At 44.1% G+C, this 21,633-nt stretch overlaps 1 protein-coding gene across 1 annotated transcript; it reads left to right on the top strand.

The window, feature by feature from the left end:
* The first annotated feature begins 293 nt into the window (after positions 1-293).
* Positions 294-21,017, top strand: LOC120309784 (beta-klotho-like). The gene is given in 6 exon segments (XM_039347342.1): positions 294-2,233; positions 12,149-12,659; positions 14,469-14,737; positions 16,853-17,666; positions 17,669-17,995; positions 20,893-21,017. Coding segments are annotated over 6 exon segments (2,781 nt in total). The 5' UTR covers positions 294-1,498.
* Positions 21,018-21,633: the final 616 nt, after the last annotated feature.

Raw genomic sequence — 21,633 nt, 5'->3', positions numbered from 1 at the left:
TGCTTAAAACATGCTGGAAAATAACATCCTTGTGAGCAGCGATTGTATATTTCTGTTCCAGGATGACATCTTTCCCTTTATATATATATATATATATAAGTGATAGAACTATAGGCGAGGATATATGTTGATAAAATCTGCAAGACGCTTTTCACCACCAATTCTTACACTTCCTCTTTAGTGGAGAGTTCTCTTTATGGAATTAATTTTCTAGAGTAATGAACAAGCAGGATTGTAATTTATCTGTTTGTAATCTGTGGAGTTGTTTCCTATAATTTCCTGTTTTGTTTTTTTTTTTAATGTTATACATCGTCCAGATTCTTCATGAGTCAGGCAGCTTTATGTATATGTTTATTAGATTTTTAATCCCACTTTTATTACTTTATAAGTAACTCAAAGTGATGAACACGCACAATCCTCCTTCCTCTCCTATTTTCTCCATAACGACAACCCAGTGAGGTGGGTCAGGCTAAGAATAAGTGACTGGTCCAAAGACACCCAACTGGTTTTCATGGCTAAGGCAGGAAGAGAACTCACATAAGCTAGCACTTTAGCCACCACACAATACTGGCTCTGAGCAGGGGGTTGGACTAGATGACCTCCAAGGTCCCTTCCAACTTTACTACTATTACTATCATAACTTTGACAAATAAATAAATGTATATTCCGAAAAACAATAACATCACTTACAAATCAGAGAAAACAATCAAGGATTTGTCCGATGTCAGATTTAAAAGAATATATTTTTCTGCCTCATCTGAAGATGGGGGGGGGAGAGATGAGGATCGGCTTGTTTTGGAGTGCACGCATACATTCAATTACAGCATCCAGAGGATACCAAAACCCATCTGCTTTTGTGTAATTGTTGCCAAGGCCACAAACATTTCCAACATCCAGAGATACGAACAGCTGCTGACAAAAACGCGTACATTGTGAACCTCGAGGGCTTAAGAGGGGATTTTTTTTTGTTTGTGTGTGTCCTTCTTGTTGTTGTCATCCGTTGCAGCTTTTGCCCTTGCAGCTGCCTTTTTCTCTGGCTGCGCGTAGGTTCAAAAGTGGCATTTGATTCCTTACTTGAGGCCATGGTGTCTCAAACACAATTATTTTCTATTCCCTTTAAATATAATCAAATCAAGAGTTAGCATCTTCTGACAGCCGACAAGCTCTGATTCACAGCTTCAGAAGCAGCTATAAATTGGGATGCGTTCAGGGTTAGATACCCCGACGGCCGTTCCCCAGTGGACAGAAGAAGCAGAGTGAACAGAGATGATTGCCTTGCCTCTACACCACCGATCCTAAGTCCTGTAATTCAAGCTAATTATTAACAGGGCTTCTGGAATCACAAGATTTTTTTTTTTTTTAAACTGAAGCTTTGATAAGACGCTCCAGGGATCAGGAGGCGAAGGAGACAAGCTATGCAGCCAGGAATCCAGGGATCAATTTTTGGCAGCCTCTAAACAAGAAATGTGACTTTTAGCATCTGCTCCACAGGTATACAATGGCTGGCTGGCATCTGAAGGGTCCTGCGGGTCTATGGGTTTTCTTTTTCATGCGGTCCGTGGCTGGATTTCACCGGAGTGGAATTTCTGTCTGGGACAAGGATCCCCATTTAAGTCCCGTGAATGAAACTCAGCTGTTCCTGCGCGACACGTTCCCTCCCAATTTCCTGTGGGGAGTGGGAACCAGTGCCTTTCAGGTGGAGGGGGGTCAGCAGGAGGATGGGAAAGGTGCTTCAATCTGGGAACACTTCCTCCATTCCCACTTCAGAGATGCCTACAGGACGGAGGGCTGGAGCGACAGCTACACCTTTCTGGAAAAAGATTTAACCGCCCTGAGTTTTCTGAGGGTCTCTTCCTACCACTTTTCCCTTTCCTGGCCCAGACTCTTTCCTACTGGCACGGTGACAGCCGTCAATCAGAAAGGACTCAGCTACTACAACCGTCTGCTGGATGCTCTCGTCCAGAGAGGCATTGAGCCCGTCGTCACCCTGTACCACTGGGACTTGCCGTGGGAACTGCAGGAGAGATACGGAGGCTGGGAAAACGACTCCCTGGTTGACCTTTTCAACGACTACGCCACTTTTTGCTTCCGAGCCTTTGGAGATCGCGTGAGGTACTGGATCACAATACACAACCCTTACCTCGTCGCTTGGCACGGATACGGCACAGGGCTCCATGCCCCCGGAGAGAGGCGCAAAGGCGCTGCCTACGTGGTGGGACATAACCTGATCAAGGTAGGGCAGGGAGAGGTTTATCGTGAGAAAGCAAGTGGCAGCAAATCCTAGCAGGAAAGGAAGGTGTAAGAACGAAAGAGGACAGTGGCTATCGGGCAAATAATGCTTCTCTGCAGCCTTTGCACACGAAGTGTAATTTCTTGCTTCCTTGCAATAATTTCTCTACATTTCTCGGGAGAAAATAAATCTACGGCTGGTCTAATTGCACCATAGAAAGTCAAGGAGATCACAAATCCATTGTTAACAGTGCTATCTTTTAGTGGGAACTCACCCCTTGACAAAACCTTGCTTGTCTGCTGGAAAGCTTTTAGTTTGTCCTTCCCTAATCAGAGTCCTAGAAATGTGGAATGGAGACCCCACGCCATAGCTGATTGCTCTAGAGTTCAAGCCAAAAGAAGCAATCACAAATACATTTAATTCTGGAGTGGTAACTTCTCATTCCAGATTTTTGTGCGCCCCCCCCCGCTGCTGATCTCACACATTCTTTTTTTTTCAAGATAAACATGTCAATATTTACCCACATCGATAGGACATCAAGCTCGTTCTTCAGGCATTTCTTTCATCTCGGTGAAAAGATTCACTCCCGCCCTTCAATTGTTTTCCCGAAAGATGTGCCTGAATGAACGTTGATCAAGTCAGAAAGCTAATTCAAAGATTGCGTGAAACCCATATCGTCATATTGTGTGTGTGTGTGTGTGTGTGTGTGTTTTTGAGATTTCTCTGCTGCCTTACTAGAGCGGACGTTTGGCGCCACCACACTGACATGGCATTATATGTGAACAGAGGGGTCGTAATCAGTAATTTATTATTTTCAAGGTAGCTTTTGCTACAGGTAACACTGCTTCCAATCCGATCTGAACTCTTTCTGTCCCTTATAATTACACTTCACTAAGGTGAACTTAGTGCAGGGGTTCTCAGCCTTGGCAACTTTAAGACTTGTGGACTACAATTCCCAGAATTCCTCAGCCAGCTTTGCTGGCTGAGGAATTCTGGGAGTTGAAGTCCACAAGTCTTAAAGTTGCCAAAGTTGAGAACCCCTGGCTTAGTGCCTCCGAAGGGAAAGAACAGCCACAGAGATATTGCCACTTTGTGCAACGCAATGACACTTCCTACACACAAAGCCCATCCTGCCAGTCTTTTCCCGATTCAAAACTGGTAGGTTTTAGATCTGAAGGTGGATCTTTACTTGTGACGTTTGCTTCACCAAAATTAGATCTTTGGTGCAAGAATACCGACACGTCCATTTCCGGAGGGCCCTCAGTAGCACAACTGGAGCTGTTCTACGGCTAGTCCTCGTCTTGCAACCGTTTGTTTAGTGACCGTTCAAAGTTGCAACGGCACTGAAAAAATGACCGTTTTTCAGAGTTACGACCTTTGCAACATTCCCCAGGATCAGGTGATCAAAATTCGGACGCTTGGCAGCCGGTTCGTAGTTACGGCGGTCGCCGTGTCCCAAAGTCACGCGATCCCCTCGGGGGACCTTCCGACGAGCAACGTCAACGAGGGAAGCCAGGTTCACTTAACAACTGAGTTTGACTCACTTACCGACCAAAGTGGTTCCCTTAACAACCGGGGCCAGGAACGGTTGTAAAAGGGGACAAAACTCACTTAACCAACGTCTCACTTTAACAAGAGAAACGTTGGGTTCGATTGTGGTCGTAAGTCGAGGACTGGGGAACAAAAGGGCTGATGATGCTGTTGACAGTCGCACTGCTAAAAGGTTGACTGGGTGAGAGCCTCAGAAAGAAGTCTAAATCACGGTCACTTCATTCCCTTTTAGCCTTTAAATCACCCTTTGTAGACAACAAAGTGAACACGCTCACGTGGAGGATAAAAATCTAGCCTGTCCCTTCATAGATCCCCCATTTTTCTCTCACGCTGCTGTGAAGGGTTCAAAAACAAAAGCCACCCCTTGACCAGGTGGTGGAAAATTCCAGGAACCATCCCCAGAAATATATTCAACCTTTCCAGAAAGAACGGTACAGCTGCCACAGGAAACAGATTTGTTGACTGAGCTGAATGAAGCCAGCTCAGTTGCCAAGTGGAAATTAAAACGCTTCCGTTTAAGTTGTTCAATTAATTAAAAGATGCGTGGTGGTGGCGGCTGTTTTTCTCTCCCTCTCTCCCTCTGCACAGGGCAGTGCTTACCCATTTTAGATGGTTCTTGAAAAAGCTAAGCGTGGTCAAAGATGGTTAGTACCTGGATGGGACACACCCCTCTAGATTGCCAGGGCTGTAGGTTCCACTTGTCCCATTCGTCATCTTCAGGCTGGTGTTTTCAGCTTCGTGCTTTGAGAAGCTAAGACCACACACTGCTCCTCGAAGCACGAAGCTGAAAACACCAGCCTGAAGATGACAAATGGGACTTCGTCGAAACGTCGCCAAGACACTTCCAATTTTACGTGGGAGAAAACCCAAATAACCAAAGACCTACATACATACATACATACATATACACACACACACACAACACACGCATACATACATACATACATACATACATACATACATACATACATATACAGGAAGTTTTTCAGACAGACTGGTCTGATTGATTACAGCTTGACATTTTTAACTGCTATACTGCAGTTATACTTTTTACAATCTCTTTTGCCTTGCAGCCCCCCCAACTAGGGGCATTAAGCAGGCTCAAGTCGCAACTGCGAAACATTTACAAATCCAAATTCCTTTTTCTGACAAAGAGTTAAATTAACTGGAGCGTTCGCGTTTGGTTCATGACTTCTAGGCAAGCCCCCTTGCAGTCAACAAAGACTTTGCCCTTGGCCTTTTTTGAGTTCCCTCTGAAGTTGCTTGCTGAGATCCTCCCCACCTGCCAACAGGTGATCAGATCAGATAAAAAAAAATTGTTTTGCCAACATCACTTGGACTTTTTTCTGAGCGTCTGAACTTGGGAGCACCTGACCGACTTCCTCTGGGTTTCGAAAGAAGCGGGGTCAGGCCTGCTTATCCTACTTAGCTCTTGAATGGGAGGCTCCAGAAAATAGTTCCTTTGTAAGCAAGAATCGTGGGGGGGGGGTGTTTCGCATGCAGGGGGAAGACCCCCCCCCAGAAAGCAGCAGTTGTGAAATCGCTTCCAGAATGTTGGGTTGTTAATTAATTAATAAGAGCAGGGAGGGTATGTATGCTTCGTTAGCGTAACCCCCATGCTGCTATTTGTTAAAAAGATACTAGGTCACAGAGTGTCCCATTGGATCATTTTTTTCAGAGATATTTCCTTATCTAGACAGAACGATTACAGGTGGGCAATGGGAACTTCCATCTTCTTGACAGCTTCCCCAGTGAGGTTTCTTGGAGTAGGAAGCCTCAGAAATCTTCCCTTCTTCATCTTCCCTTCCCCAATTTCCCTTTCCTTCCCCCCCTTCCCTTCCCTTCCCTTCGTCTTTTTCTCTTAGACAACAAGATACATTTGCTTCTTGTCCAGATAGATCTTTGGCACGCAAGGCGTCCAAGCCCTGTTCTTAAGTGAGGTGCTCCACCACCTCATCCAAACTGAAATAAATGATTAAACAATATTTGTGCAGAAGTGCTTATCAGCGACGCCTTATCCAATCGTGTGTTCTAGGAGTCCTGGGTCAATATTGGCCGGATAGGTGAGCATCCTAGCAGTTATCCCAGCTAGCATCTAATGCAACCCTCTAATGCCAGATGTGGGAAAACTCACCAACTTAGCTGCAAGTGGGAATTAAATAAAAGCATGGAGCGTAGCACAGTCAATATGAAGAGTTGCAGCCTTTCCAATTGATTATTCCATGGAAATTTTAAGATTTGAAATCACTTGAATACCAGTTGCGGGGGGGGGGGGGAGACTGAAGCAAAAGTGGACTGTTGTATCCATGGATCAGGTGTGGTTCTAGCAGGATTGTCCAGCTGAGTGACAGGGTACTGAATAAGATGGACCTTAGATCTATTAATGTTGTTATCAGCCGATTAAATATCAATCTTTCCTCATGGCAAATTCCCACAACCTAAATGCAGGCAACAGAATGTTGGGGATATAACCACAGTTGGTAGCTTAGCCCGCTGTATGAACTCGATCCATAGTAGGTTTGTTCAGCATATCTGTAACTGAGACAAACCATAGCTTGGCGTGACGTCAGCTATTCGAGACGTTTCTTACGCAAACAGAACGGAGTCAATTGGTTAGCCTCCGTTTTCTCTAGATTTTGCTGATAAACGAATTAGGAAAACAATCACTGCGTTTGCTTGTTGAGGCCTTACTTCATCTGACTACAGGACTTCAGGCCGATGAATGATTTACCTCTTATCCCAAGATATGGAACAAACCCTCCAGAGAAATCTCAAGGGATTGTAAAGACGTTGTAGGGCAGATACACGCTTCTTAGATTCTTGCCCACTAAACATTTCCCGCCAAGTAATCAAGTTGGGCGTTGATCGATGGATAAGCAACACCCATCCCTTCTCTGGGTAGACTGATCTTTCTGGGTGGAGCCAAGTCCAGATAAACCATCTAAAAAGGGTCTTATGAATAGACCAGCTTTGCTTCGTCGTACATTCTTTGATTCCACATCAGGCCCAAGCGGGTTTGAATTGTTCTTCTGCTATGGCGCTCCGGAGGTGGTCAGATTAACCCAGAACAAAGTAACTGGATGCTGAGTAGAGCTCAGAAGACTTTTGAACGGTCCTGACAAATGGGATGTGCGAAAAGCTCCTATTTTGGGATGTTTCTCGGCCATTTTTCACGATGCTCCATCCCGCCTTACTTTCCACCTCTTATTCTCTTCCTCCGTGGAAATGCGTTTTGTCAGGGAAGAGCACTTGTTTTGAATTGCTTACAATGTCATGCGGATAAGAGTTATCTTATAATCGTTGGAGTTTGCACATGCTCCACAGTTTCTACTTGGAGTAAGGTATTATCTCGAGTAGATTCTGGGCTGAGTTAGTTTCAATTGCAGGACGTGGGCTAAGTAGCCCAGGTCCTGTTGCAGAACAGGGAAGGCGGTGCAAGATAAAACTTTCGCCTTTCCTCGGGCTGTTCATCAACACTCAGCAGCAATTAACTGTTACACGGCGTCTTCCACTTAACACAGTACTTGAAAAGAGTTTCAGGGCTATAGTTGTATGCATGTGTATCTCAGAATAAGTGTTAGTATCTGCAGGAGTACTAATACACGAAATTCAGGGAATAAAAGATAAAGAGCTGAGGTGGCGTAGCAGTTAGAGTGCAGTGCTGCAGGCCACTTTAGCTGACTGTGTTCAGCAGGTCAGCGGTTCAAATCTCACCGGCTCAAGGTTGACTCAGCCTTCCATCCTTCCGGGGTAGGTAAAATGAGGACCCAGATTGTTGGGGGCAATGTAAATATATATATACATTGCTTACTGGTGTACACCGCTTAGAGAATGCTTGCACTTAAAGCAGTATATAAGTCTCGTAAATAAATAAATAAATAAATAACATGAGGCTCAGATTTTTCTTGCCAAGAAAATATTGCCATCCATTCTACCGTGGGATTGTGGTTTTTTTTTTTTTTTTTTGAGAAAATAGTAAGAATTTGAGCATGAACAGATTATGCAAAAATGAATGCAGTTGGTTATTAGGCTATGTTGCTATTGATTGATTATATTTCCATTGCTACTGAATATTCTCCCTTGTTCTCAAGATGTCAAACTGATGACGGATCAAGAAGCAACTGCAGGCGGGATTAATTTTGCGATGCCAAATTAATTTTGGCATCGCATCTCCCAGAATCCTTCCTCTTGCCCACGAGATTGGGAATTGCAGCCATATATTTGAAAGGCACCAGCCTCGGAGCGCCTCTTATAAAATCCGAGCGGAAGTACAAACTCAAGACTAGGTTGACTTCAATTCCCAGAATTCCCCAACCAGAATGCATTCTGGGAGCTGAAAGCCAACTTCTTAAAGTGGCCAGGTGTGTTAAGAGTACACCCACCACCTTCTCTCGGTTGGTTTCTGACAGCCCTTTTGTGTCTTTTTGGTGTGTTTGTGGGTTTTGTGTTAGTACCACTTGAGAGTGCCCTGGAAAGACCACACTTGGAATATTGCATCCAGTTTTGGTCACCACAATATAAAAATGATGTTGAGACTCTAGAAAGAGTACAGAGAAGGGCAACAAAGATGATTAGGGGACTGGAGGCTAAAACATATAAGGAACGGTTGCTGGAATTGGGTACGTCTAGTTCAATGAAGAGAAGGACGAGGGGGGACATGATAGCAGTGTTCCAATATCTCAGGGGCTGCCCCAAAGAAGAATGGGGTCAATGTATTTTCCAAAGGACTTGAAGGCAGGACTAGAAACAACGGATGGAAACTCATCCAGGAGAGAAGCAACCTAGAACTAAGGAGAAATTTCCTGAGAATGACAACAATTAACCAGTGGAACAACCTGCCTCCAGAAGCGGTGAATGCTCCAACGCTGGAAGTTTTTAAGAAGAGACTGGACAGCCATTTGTCTGAAACGGTCTAGAGTTTCCTGCCCGAGCAGGGGGTTGGACTAGATGACCTCCAAGGTCCCTTCCAACTTTATTATTATTTTTTCCCCCTCAAGCATTCAGAGGAGCAACATGTACCGTGTGCTATTTTCAGAAAGCACGGATGCAGAACTACTTACAGCATTTAATGAGCAGGGTGATTCATTTCTCCCTGATAGAAGCAGGATTATTCTCCACCCCAGAGGTTCACGTGGACATCCAAGACCTTAGATTAATGCTTGGAAAAAAAAGACGATGAGCTACAAGAGCTGGTACTAGCATTTTCCACATTTATCATCCTGAGATGTTTTCTCAAGGCTGACAGCTGGTCCTAGTTCTGGTTCCTGTTCTGCCACTCTTGAGCTGCATCCTGCTTCGGGGACGGAGATATATTACGCAGATAAAACGTGCAAAATAAATGTTTGCGCAGGCTCGCCTGGCTGACTCATGGATGTTGGAGATGGGGGCACCTGCCGTGTTTCTTTTCTATGTAGAGAGCGATCTTCTTTATCCAAAGCAAAAAGAAAAAAGAAACCCAAACACAAATAATCACATCATAGAAGATGTCTTTGCCTAGGGCAGGGGTCTCCAGATGTGACAACTTTAATGGCTGGCTGAGGAATTCTGGGAGTTGAAGTCCACAAATCTTAAAAGTGGCCAGGTTTGGCGACCTCTGACTGGGGGGGGGGGAAAGACACCAAATTGCTTCCCATAAATCAAATACATTTACCAGAAACTTTATACCTGTTCCTAAGTACTTTTTTGTATTTTAATAATAATAATAAAGTTGGAAGGGACCTTGGAGGTCATCCAGTCCCACCCCCTGCTCAGGCAGGAAACCCTACACCATATTGGACAAATGGCTGTCCGGTCTCTTCTTAAAAACTTCCAGTGTTGGAGCATTCACCGCTTCTGGAGGCAGGTAGTTCCACTGGTTAATTGTTCTCACTGTCAGGAAGTTTCTCCTTAGTTCTAGGCTGCTTCTCTCCTTGGTGAGTTTCCCTCCGTTTTATGCGCCCAGTAATCTTCACTTTTATAATCAGGGGCTCCTGAGGTGCTGAAAATGAAGCGGCCGTGTTCCTTGTTCACCTTTGGTTTTTAATTTATTTTTTTAAATTGCCTTGTAATTAAAAATTAATAGGTGGGGAAACCTAGCGTGCTTCAAAACCAAGAACAGGTTTCAAGTGGGAAAAAAAACCCCCCGCAACCCTGGACTTTTTTCTTTGAAAATATTACTTTAAAAAGAAACGCTGACGAGAAAGGGAAGAATCCTGGGAAATATAACCTTGAGGATGCTGCATTCATCCTCTAGATCAGGGGTTCCCAACCTCCGGTCCGTAGACCGGTACCGGTCCTTGGGCATGCCAGCAACCGGTCCGCACAAACAAGCAAAGCCCCATTTGGGTGCAGGCAGCACACAAAACCACACACTCTCCGGTCCGTGGAAAAACCTCTCACTACGGAACCGGTCCCTGGTGCCCCAAAAGGTTGGGGAACCTCTGCTCTAATTTGCAGTGCTTTTTTCAAACTGGGCAAATTTGTGTGGACTTCAACTCCCAGAATTCCCCAGCCAGCACCCATTCTAGGAGTTGGAAGTCCAACATCTTAAACAGTTGCCAAGTTCAAAAAAAAAACCCCGATCGAGTGTCCTCCACGTGTGCCAAATGCCACTTGGTGAGAATGCTGAAGAAAAGTTCTTAAAAGTCAAATATATCCAATAGCCCCATGAAGTCAGGGAATCAATACTAAAGGGAAGGGTTGATGTTTTAATTGTGACAGATGCAGGATTAAATCATGTGTACTAGATCAAGGGCTCTTCAAACGTGGCCCTTTTGTGACTTGTGGACTTCAACTCCCAGAATTCCTCAGCCTGGCTGAAGAATTCTGGGAGCTGAAGTCCACAAGTCACAAAAAGGGCCAAGTTTGAAGGCCCCTGTACTAGATGATGAGAAGATGCGGCAACTCTTCCCATTTGATTTAGATAAGATGTCCACTTCATCTGCCAAATTTTGTGGCCGGCAAATGTGTATTACGTGTACGTTACACGTAATTGTAAGTTTATTGTTCAGAAGCATTCTTGAGTCTTTCTGTAAAGGACGCCAAAGTGCCCTTCGATTGTGAAACAAGATGGGTAGCAAATAAATTCGATGAATGAATGAAGGTGGGGCCTGCAATAATCACAATAAACCAGTGATCTCCATAGGCCTGTCCTCACTGACAAGTTTATAGGCTTTTTTTTCTGCAGAATGTAGCCTGCAGCTTTACTGGTTAACTAGAATGCAGAGGAGGTATTAGTAATTTTGAAATTGTTAATTGCTTTATACTCTTAACAGTGTCTTATAACCCAGTTTGTTGTAGAACATAGCCAGTTTGATTGATCTCAGCAAGTTAAGATCAGACTGAATTAATAGTGGGCTAGGAAAACTGAAGCTGTAGGCTAAATTGTGAAGTTGAATAAACATCCCCAAAGAATACAGGGGGGCAACAAATTCCGTATTGTTGCCAAGAAAAGTATTTATTTATATTCCATATTTCTAAACTGCTTATCTCCCTCAAACCCGGATGAATGCGTGAAATCATTGAGGATCAACCTGGAGTTGAAGACTTTATTTTACATTTAGAAATCCGAAGTCTTTATCATAATCCTCCAGAGATCTATCAATAGATTCTTTTAATACCCGTATATACTTGATTTACCAGAGTTATTCCCGATTTCTGATTCCATTGCTAAGAATATGGGTTATTTCACGGAGAAATGTACCTGTCAACACAGAAATTGCTGATCAATAAAATCTTTCTATAGTGATAAATTCTACACGAATGAGCTAACACAGTGGTTCTCAACCTGTGGGTCGGGACCTCATTTGGGATCGAACGACCATTTCACGGGGGTCGCCAAACAACGCAGTCTGCCATTTTTCCCCCTTTTCCTTAGCTGTGCTACTCCCTTTTATTCTATTGGCTTTTGAAAGCCAATAGAATAGACTCTCTTGAATAGAGTCTAATTCTATTGGCTTTCAAAAGACAGTAGGAATTGTCCAGGCTGTCTCTGCCCTGCTGAGCCCGCCAAAAGTCCCATTCTGCAAACGGTGCTGCACCAGTTGAGTAGTCCTCGACTTACGACCGGTTGAGTAGTCCTCGACTTACGACCAGTTGGAGGTCGCGGCATTAAAAAGGTTGAGAACCACTGAGCTAACAGATGTATTATGCTTGAAGCTTTCGGACAATTAACTTGATAAACCGAACACTAGCTCATAAAATCCTATATCATAATAAACCTATTGGTCTTTGTGTTAGCTCCACTGTATCATTGACGATAATTAATACCTGGATTTGAGCGTTCGCATCTAAACAAATATATTTGCAGCTCTTCCAAAAAAACTGCAGCTAACCTCTGTAACACATTTAAACCCCGACTGTTATTTTTTTTTTCTCTCTCTCCCTTAGGCTCATGCAACAGTCTGGCACAATTACGACCGACATTTTCGACCCCAGCAGAGAGGTTTTTTATCGATCACGTTGGGATCTCACTGGGTTGAGCCGAGCAAACTCAATAACGAATCCGACATTGAAAAGTGTCAGCTGTCCATGCAGAAAGTCCTCGGCTGGTTTGCAAAGCCGATACACGGAGACGGCGATTACCCCGAAGAGCTGAAGAGGGAACTTCCCGCTCTGCTCCCAAAAGCCACGCCGACCGAAAGGAAATATTTTCAAGGGACGGCCGATTTCTTTGCATTTTCCTTCGGGCCAGATAACTTTAAACCTCCGGGCAAGGTGCCCAAAATGGGGCAAACTTTCTCCCTCGACTTGAGGGGAGTTTTGAACTGGATTAAAGCGGAATACAACCCTCCCAGGGTCCTGATTGCGGAAAATGGCTGGTTCACCAACAAAGATGTAAAAACAGAAGATACGACGGCGATTTACACAATGAAGACCTTTGTTAATAAGGTTTTGCAAGGTGTGTAAGGCGACCGGGGGGGGGGGGGAGAGATTCGAACGAGGGTCACTTACACGAGACAATAAGAGTCAACCACAGGCAGTCCTCGGCTTTTTACAACGGTTCATTTAGCGACCGTTCCAAGTTACAACGGCACTGGAAAAAAAAAGAGGGACTGAGGTCCGTTTTTCACACTTAACAATACTGCGGCATCCCCACGGTCACGTGATCAAAAATTCAGCCGCTCGACGAGCGACTCATAGTTACGACGGTGGTAGCGTCCCAAGTGACGCGGTCACGTTTTACAGCCTTTTCTGACAAGCCAAGTCAGTGGAGGATCCGGATTCACCTTACAACGGTGTTATTAGCTTAACGACTGCAGCGGCGCCCTTAAGAACTGTGACAAGTCGTAAAATGGGGCAAAAGTCACTTAACAAATTTAGCCATTGACATTTGGGGCTCAGTTGTGGCCGTTAAGTCGAGGACTGCCTGTACATAGGACGATAAATTCGTGACGGGTAGCTAGCTTTGCAGAATGTGTTTACAGGTAAGCATCAGCTCAAAGGCCGGCAGGTGAAATAGTCACCTGAAGCTTGCAAATTTTCTTTTCTCCCACTGCAGTCCTAAAGACAATCCCTCCAGTCCATTGGAAGGAAATACCTGGGACAAGTGGTTGATGATATATTAAGTGAGGTCATCCACGGGCCTTGAACTAAATTAAAAGCTCTTGGAAGCAATTAGTCTAGATCAGTGTCGCTTAAAAGTACGGTCCAAGGACTACTGCGGGTCCCCCAAGACCATCTCAAAATGTCTGCAGAGTCAAAGTCGTTTGTCAGATGTTGAAGATATTTGCAAAAATCTAAAACAATATCCCTCTTTCTCATTATTTGTTAAAAATATACGGTTTTTTTTTTAAAATGAAAAATACTTCTATGTTAACATCTAATAGTTTTTGATCTTTATCCGATTCAGCAAATGTTCTACAAATGTGTTTTTTTTAATGAAAAATACTTCTACGTTAACATCTAATAGTTTTTGATCTTTATCCAATTCAGCAAATGTTCTACAAATGTGTTTTTTTTTAATGAAAAATACTTCTACGTTAACATCTAATAGTTTTTGATCTTTATCCGATTCAGCAAATGTTCTACAAATGTTTTTTTAATGAAAAATACTTCTACGTTACTATCTAATAGTTTTTGATCTTTATCCGATTCAGCAAATGTTCTACAAATGTGTTTTTTTAAATGAAAAATACTTCTACGTTACTATCTAATAGTTTTTGATCTTTATCCGATTCAGCAAATGTTCTACAAATATTAAACATCAGAATGCCTCCTGATCCCTCAAGGGTTAATTATAAATCTGAGGGTTTATTTCTTTAAAAACCCAGATCGTGTCTGTTTTGATTTTTAATGTGCCAAACATTGATAAACATACGCTATGTAAACAAAAGCTGTTTTGGGGTCCTCCATAATAATTTTTAGAAGTGAGAAAGAGTCCCAATAGCAAAAACCTGAAGATAACACTGGTCCAGATCTTCGGTGATAAAAATTATCCATGCCTTCCTTAAATTGCTTTCCAGAAGTGGGGGGAAATAAGTGAAAAGATACGAGGTGGACCAGACTTAATGTGATCCCATCCAATTAGTCTTGAAGAAATAGCTGCCCATCAAAAAATAATCCCTTCGACTGGAACCAGGCAAACAAAGCAGGCAGTTGCTAAGAGAATTCCTTTGTCACCTTCCTTGCTGGCTTAACGTTTGTGATGAGTGCCAGGCGTGGTTTGTTAATTGGACAATTATTTTTTTTATTTATTTGCCTTGCGCAGCTATTAAATACGATCAGATTGAGGTGTTCGGCTACGTGTCTTGGTCTCTCCTGGATGGATTCGAATGGCAACAGATGTTCAACAACCGGCGAGGATTGTTTTACGTAGACTTTAATAGTAAAGAGAAGGATCGGATCCCCAAGTCATCTGCCTTTTATTATAAGCAAATTATTCAGGAGAACGGCTTTCCTGCGGAAGAATCGACCCGGAGTTTGCAAGGCCAATTTCCTCCGGAGTTTTGCTGGGGCATCACCGAATCAGTTATCAAGGTAAGCAACCTAAAAGCAAGCATCCCAACTATTTGGGATGGATAAAATTCATTAAAAACGTATTTAGAGTCTTCCCCAAGTGTTGCAAATATTAAACGTCAGAATGCCTCCTGATCCCCCAAGGGTTAATTATCCTTTATAAATCTGAGGGTTGTTTCTTTAAAAACCCAGATCGTTTATTGAGGTAGATGTCCCAAACCATAGGTTTCTAAGGTCTTTGCTCAAAAAAAAAAAAACAAACAAACAAAAAAACAAGACATACAATTAGGAGTAGAACATAAATCAGAAGGTTATATATGTGAAACACACATTCCTCAAATGCACGAGGCACAAAAATAGTTATTACAGTGTTTCTCAACCTGGACAATTTTAAGGCATGTGGTCTTCAACTCCCAGAATTCCACAGCCAGCATTGCTGGTTGTGGAATTCTGGGAGTTGAAGTCCACATGCTTTAAAATTGTCCAGGTTGAGAAACACTGACTTATTAGGTTGGGGCTGTAAAGAATGCCAGGTGAAAGTCTCAACACGCTAGAGAAAACATTCTTACCTTATAGATTATTCTTAGGGCATAAATATGTTCAAGAGATGGGAGAAACTTAACCGAGAACTGTATTACTCACCTCAGGCTTAGCAAGATAAGAACATAACTCTGGTGGAGTAACCAGTGGTCTCCCATCTCTCTTTTAAGACCAAGCAGTCTCTTCCAGAACAGGCTGAATACCCTTCATCTACCTCAGGGGTTCTCAACCTTGGCAACTTTAAGACTTGTGGACTTCAACTCCCAGAATTGCTCAGCCAGCTTTGCTGGCTGAGGAATTCTGGGAGTTGAAGTCCACAAGTCTTAAAGTTCCCAAGGTTGAGAACCCCGGATCTACCTGAAGACCAAAAAGACCTTGACCTTGCCTAGATATATGGATTTCTTGTCCTCCGTGCAGTAAGTGGTTGTGTTCAAACATTAATTCAGAACAACCCTCCCTCCCAACTTCATCTGCCTCTGATGGATGGGAGGCAAAACTGAACGTTATTTGCAGACTGACATCCCAGCTCATCTTTTTATATGGCCTTGTCTAGATGTATTGATCTCTTAACGTTCATCCAGGACTTCCCACCATAGTTGAGTCAGCAGATGGAGCAGTAGCTTCAGCGGTTGCCTCAGAAGGGTTGCACTTTGTCCATGCTAGATATCCTCCTCTTAAGACGCCACCCTATATTAGAGGAACTGACCGGGATGCTCTTCAGATCATGCTCTAACTGCTCTGTCTAAATCTAAAATATTGGGAAGGAGGAAAGCCACGTATTTATTTTATTTTATTTATTTATTAATAAAATTTATATGCCGCCCAATCCCTAGGGACTCAGGGCGGCATACAAAATTAAAACAATAAATATAACAATAAAATAAGTGCATTCATACAGCATGTCCCAATCGTATCCCGCCCCCCCCCCCCAGGGACATCAACCCCAGGCCTGCCGGAACAGGAGAGTTTTAATAGTTTTCTTGAAGGCCGGCAAGGTGGGAGTAGTTCGAATCTCGGGGGGGGAAAGTTGATTCCACCACGTCGGAGCCACCGCAGGAAAGGCCCTTCCCCGAGGGCCCGCCAGCCGACATTGTCTGGCCGACGGGACCTGAAGGAGGCCCAATCTGTGGGACCTCACCGGTCTCTGGGAACTATGCGGCAGTATGCGGTCCTGTAAGTAACCTGGCCCTATGCCATGAAGGGCTTTAAAGGTGATAACCAACACCTTGAATTGCGTCCAGAGACCCACAGGAAGCCAGTACAGCTCGTGGAGGATAGGTGACACATGGGTGTACCTTGGTGCACCCACAATCGCTCTCGCGGCTGCATTCTGAACCAACTGCAGCCTCCGAACGCTCTTCAAGGGTAGCCCCATGTAGAGCGCATTACAGTAATCCAGTCTTGAGGCGACAAGGGCATGAGTGACCGTGAGTAGAGCCTCCCGGTCCAAATAAGGCCGCAACTGGTGCACCAGGCGAACCTGGGCAAAGGTCCCCCTGGCCACAGCCGATAGATGTTGTTCCAAATTTAGTGGTGAGTCCAGGAGGACGTATGTAAATCAATATTCCTTTCTTAAATCTTAATTCTCGTTTACAGGCAGAATCCTTAGCTTCTTCTCCTCAGTTCTGTGACCCTAACCTGTATCTCTGGAACGTCTCCGGCGACGGAAAATTCTACCAGGTGAAGGGAGTGAGATTGAAAACCCGGCCAGTTCAATGCACGGACTTCACCAGCCTTAAAACACATCTTCAACTGCTCTCGCGAATGAAGGTCACTCATTATAGATTCGCCTTCAATTGGTCGCTGCTCCTCCCCAGCGGCGATCCCTTGTCCCTTAACCGCCAAGTCCTTCGGTATTACCGATGTCTGATTAGCGAGACGCTCAAGCTCAACGTGAAGCCCGTGGTCACCTTGTACTATCCGACCCACCAGTCACTAAGCCTGCCGGGTCCTTTCCTTCAACACGGTGGTTGGTTGAATCAATCCACCGTCCGGGCATTTACAACTTACGCCGAAAAGTGCTTCCAGGAATTTGGAGACCTGGTTAAATTCTGGATCACCATCAACGAGCCAAATCGGTTCGGTGAGGTTTACAACGGCAGCAGCAATGACACGTACCGGGCAGCTCACAACTTGCTGATGGCGCACGCCATGGCTTGGCAGGTCTACGATAAACGGTATCGGTCTTCCCAGCGGGGTCAGGTGTCCCTGTCTCTGCACTGCGATTGGGCGGAACCTGCCAACCCTTATCTCGATAGCCACTTGGAAGCGGCCGAGAGGTTCCTCCAGTTTGAAGTGGCCTGGTTTTTAGACCCTCTGCTGAAAACGGGGGATTATCCCCCAGCCGTGAGGAAATATCTCGGTTACAAAAAAGGCCAAGGCCTCTCCAGTTCCTTTTTGCCGTTTTTCACCAGGGAGAGAAGCAGCTGGTTCGAGGGGCTGCCGATTTTATCGCCGTGAATCACTTCACCACGAGATTTGTGGCCCACGAGTCGAAGAACGGGAGCCGGTATGAATTCGACCAGGACATTCAACTCGTGCAAGATTTCACCTACCTCAGTTCCCCCCTTCGCTCCGCCGTGGTGCCTTGGGGGTTACGCAAAGCCCTGAACTGGATCCGTCGGCGTTACGGCGACATGGACATTTATCTCACCGCCAGTGGGATCGAGGATCCGTCGAACGACAACGACGAGCTCCGAAAATACTACATCGGGAAGTACGTGCAGGAAGCGTTTAAAGGTGAGGAGATGGTGAACCGACGCTCATCCCGCTAATTCAGAAGTGTCCTGTGATTGGTTTAGCAAACTTGAAAGGGGGCTGCTTGACTGCATCTCCTTTGCGCAGAAGGGATGACACTGCTTCAAGGGAAGACACACTATTTTTATAGACTGGAATAATTGTTAGGTTTTCTGTAGCGTGCGGGTCTACTGCAGGGGTCTTCAAACTTGGCAACTTGAAGACTTGTGGACTTCAACTCCCAGAATTCCTCAGCCTGTCTACAAGTCTTAAAAGTTGCCAAGTTTGAAGCCCCCTGGTCTACTAAATGGCCATTTTTAGCATCAAAACATCACACTGGGGACAGGAATTAGAAGAGATCTGCTAGCAGTGTATCAAACCAACACATTTTCATTAAAAAGCATAACCTTTTGTAAGGAAAGCATCTTGATTATGGGTACACACAAGATAGATTACGGATACCACGTCAATTAAGGATTGTGGTTGTAATGGGTAAAAAAAAATAACTCAGCTTCCTGATTTTTGGCTGCTAGATTAACACGGCTCCCTCCTACAGTGTCTAAAATGGAAGCAAAGGATTCATTCACACATGTGCTGTGCTTGGCACAACAGTGGTGTGTTTGATTTGTTCTTTACACTTCAGTCCTAAATGAGGCTTCCCATCCCTACTGCTCTTCAGATGTGTTAAACGACGTGTGTTGTGCTGGCTGGATTATTGTCTAGCATTTCTGGTGAGCTGTAAATTGAAAAGGGTTGTTCCCATTATATTCAGCAAATCCAGGCCAAACATCACACACATATACGCACACCTTCCTTTACTACAGGTAGTTCATTTTTGTAGAATTGTACATAATCCTGCCCAAAGCAATTTTTTTTTTGGTCAGCTGTAAAGATGACTTCAGCAACTATGTTTTCCAAGTGATACTGTCAAATTATTTTTCATCATGCAGTTGATAACTTTCTAAAAAAAAAAAAAAAATACCAGACTATTCCATCCAAAAATATATTTAACTTGATATAGCAAAATCTACAAAACAAAAGCCAGAGCAATAAAATACAACACTAATACATTTTCAGCAATCGTATCTTTTTTATCACTTGGACTTTGAAATATGTGATCGGAAATCAAGACTAATAATGAAAGACATTTCAATCCAAACCAGCTCACAAGGGTTGATGTTGTGAAGATGGCTGGAGGAAGAAAAAAATAATAGGTGTGCTTGAATAAAGACGAGATAAAGACAGATAAAATAAAAATGAGAGGATGATAAGGCTGACTGCTCCTCGCTTTTAACAAATGCAAATGTAAGAATCTGATGCAAGCGGTTGAATAAAGGTATAGTTTTCTGATTATCACACTTTGTTCTACTTAGCAGAACGAGAACGCCCCCAGATAAAAGCTGTGAAGCTTTATGGAATCGCTTTGTACTCTAACTCAGCTCTGCTAGTGTGGAATAAATCCAGTGGTTTCAGTTAAATCTTATTGCAAAAGATTATTGTGGAAAATCATAGCAACTGAAGAATTGATTAGTCGGAGGAGAACGTGAAATTCTGCAAAAGCTTCTGTATGTAATTGTCAGGGATAAACAAACGGTATTAAAAGACGAGAGCAGAATAGAGTGAGAGAACAGGATTAAGAAGTGTCATACAAGCAAATACCAACAATCTTGTATGGTCAAAGCTTAACAAACCTTTAACCATTTCTGAGGATTACAGTTCTACAAAATGCCAGAATATTATAGGGCAGTGAGGCGACCTTTTAGAGGGACCGAATGCCCCAAAACCACCCCCCAAACCGTCCCATTCCGCCCCTGCCCGCTGGGTCACCCACCACCTCCACGGCCCGCCACAGATCACCAGCAGCCCAGCAGCGCCATGGTGCCAAGCCCTCCAACCCGCATCCTACAGCATCATCTTGCGTGTGACAGGGCTCAAGGGCGGAGTCTTGTCCGCTTGCCGGCTACCATGTCCTTGGCTGCGCTGCTTCCGCTGGGGGGGGCTGCTGGTGAGGAAGGGGGCCATGGGAGGCGGGGCTGGACGACGGTTGCGTGTGTGCCCACAGAGAGGGCTCCGGTGCCGCCTCCTGGGGCACGCGTTTGCAATTGGTTCACCATCACGGTTATAGGGTATACCAAGCAGTGCTCGAAGTAAGACCACAATGGAGCCAAAGTGTTCTGTGGCTCAAGACAGACATTTGTTAAGTGAGTTTTAACCCCATTTACGACATTTCTTGTCACCGCCATTAAGCGAATCCCGAAGCTGATAAGTTAGTTAAAACGACTGTTTAAGTGAATCTGGCTTCCCCATGACGTTGTGTATCAGGTGGTCGCAAAAGGGGGCTTACGTGACCGCGGGCAGTGCAACTTGTCGTGAACTAGTCAGTTGCCAAGGCTTTCAATTTTGGATCACATGACCCAACAGGGATGCTGCAGCCGGTATAAGGATGCTGCATCGTTCAGAAGTCCCTTTTTGGGAGCCGCCTGTAACGTTCGAACGGTCATAAATGAACTGTTGTTAAATCGAGGACCACTGTAACACACTTATTATTAAGAAGAGGAAGCAAATGATGAAAATGGCAAGCGAGAATGTTAAGAATCATTTTTTAAAGCAATGCTTTCTGCCTCAAAAGTAATCTATGCCGGCGTGACAAGAAATCATAATGAATTGGAAGCGTTTTCTCTTAATTCTTGAAAAGCTTCTAGAAAAAAAATGTTAATGTTATTAACACCAACAAAATACTTTTAAAAAAAAAACCTTACAGAAATTCCAGGCCAAGGTGTTCCTTCAAGAAAAAAAATGAGTTTACACCCATTTTTTTCCTTTCCAAATACTATGGTGATTCGGCTTTTCGGTTCACGCAGAAATACGCAATTAACGTGAGCCTTGTTGTTCCTTTTCAGCTTACCACGTCGACAAAGTCAACCTCCAAAGATACTTTGGGTTTATTAAGCCACGACGAAGGCGCCAAACCCCAAAATTGGATTCTACTGCCGAATTCCAGGACAAAGCTTCCGTCCAATTCTAAAACAACGCTGATCTGCAACAACGCTTCCTGCTGAGCCTGCCCATAAATGCAGCCCACACATGGAAACGGGCTTCCTGCACGCTCTGCTGATTCTCATCGGGAAAAGCAGCTTAATCTCCCTCGGATGCTGCCTTTTGGTACACTAGCGACGCTCAAGCTAGCGGTGCGTTTCATAAACGAAGACAAAGAAAAAAAGATTGGTCAAAATACTTCCATCACTTTCTTTGCCTTTTTGTTGAAACTAAAGCTAAGAAATCCCTAGCCAGATATAGAACGTTTTATTTTGTCCATTTGGCAACAAGGATCAGAAAAGTTAGCGGAAACACTCCATCTCTTGTTCCGCAAGATACTACCATCAGAACGCCAAAAAATTCAGGATTCTGACACAGAACAACACTTTGGGTTTTTACCAAGGATTCCCTACATTCTTATGCCCTGTCTTAAGATATTTCTAGCGCTTACTACGGAGAATATGGTGTCAGTCCACACACCTTATTCCTCTTCAGCCTCTGATTAATATATACAATTCCAGTCCAACAGACGCTATTCAAATATGTAAGGCTTGCACATCTCCACGTGAGAGCGAACTATTACAAAAGGATGCATGTTGGTTCGT

This window comes from Crotalus tigris, unplaced genomic scaffold (genome assembly GCF_016545835.1).
Source record: "Crotalus tigris isolate CLP2741 ecotype Arizona unplaced genomic scaffold, ASM1654583v1 scf7180000017559.9942113025:1136094, whole genome shotgun sequence".
NCBI lineage: Eukaryota > Metazoa > Chordata > Lepidosauria > Squamata > Viperidae > Crotalus > Crotalus tigris.
The sequence above is the reverse complement of the archived record's forward strand: the minus strand, read 5'-3'. Positions and strand labels throughout refer to the sequence as shown.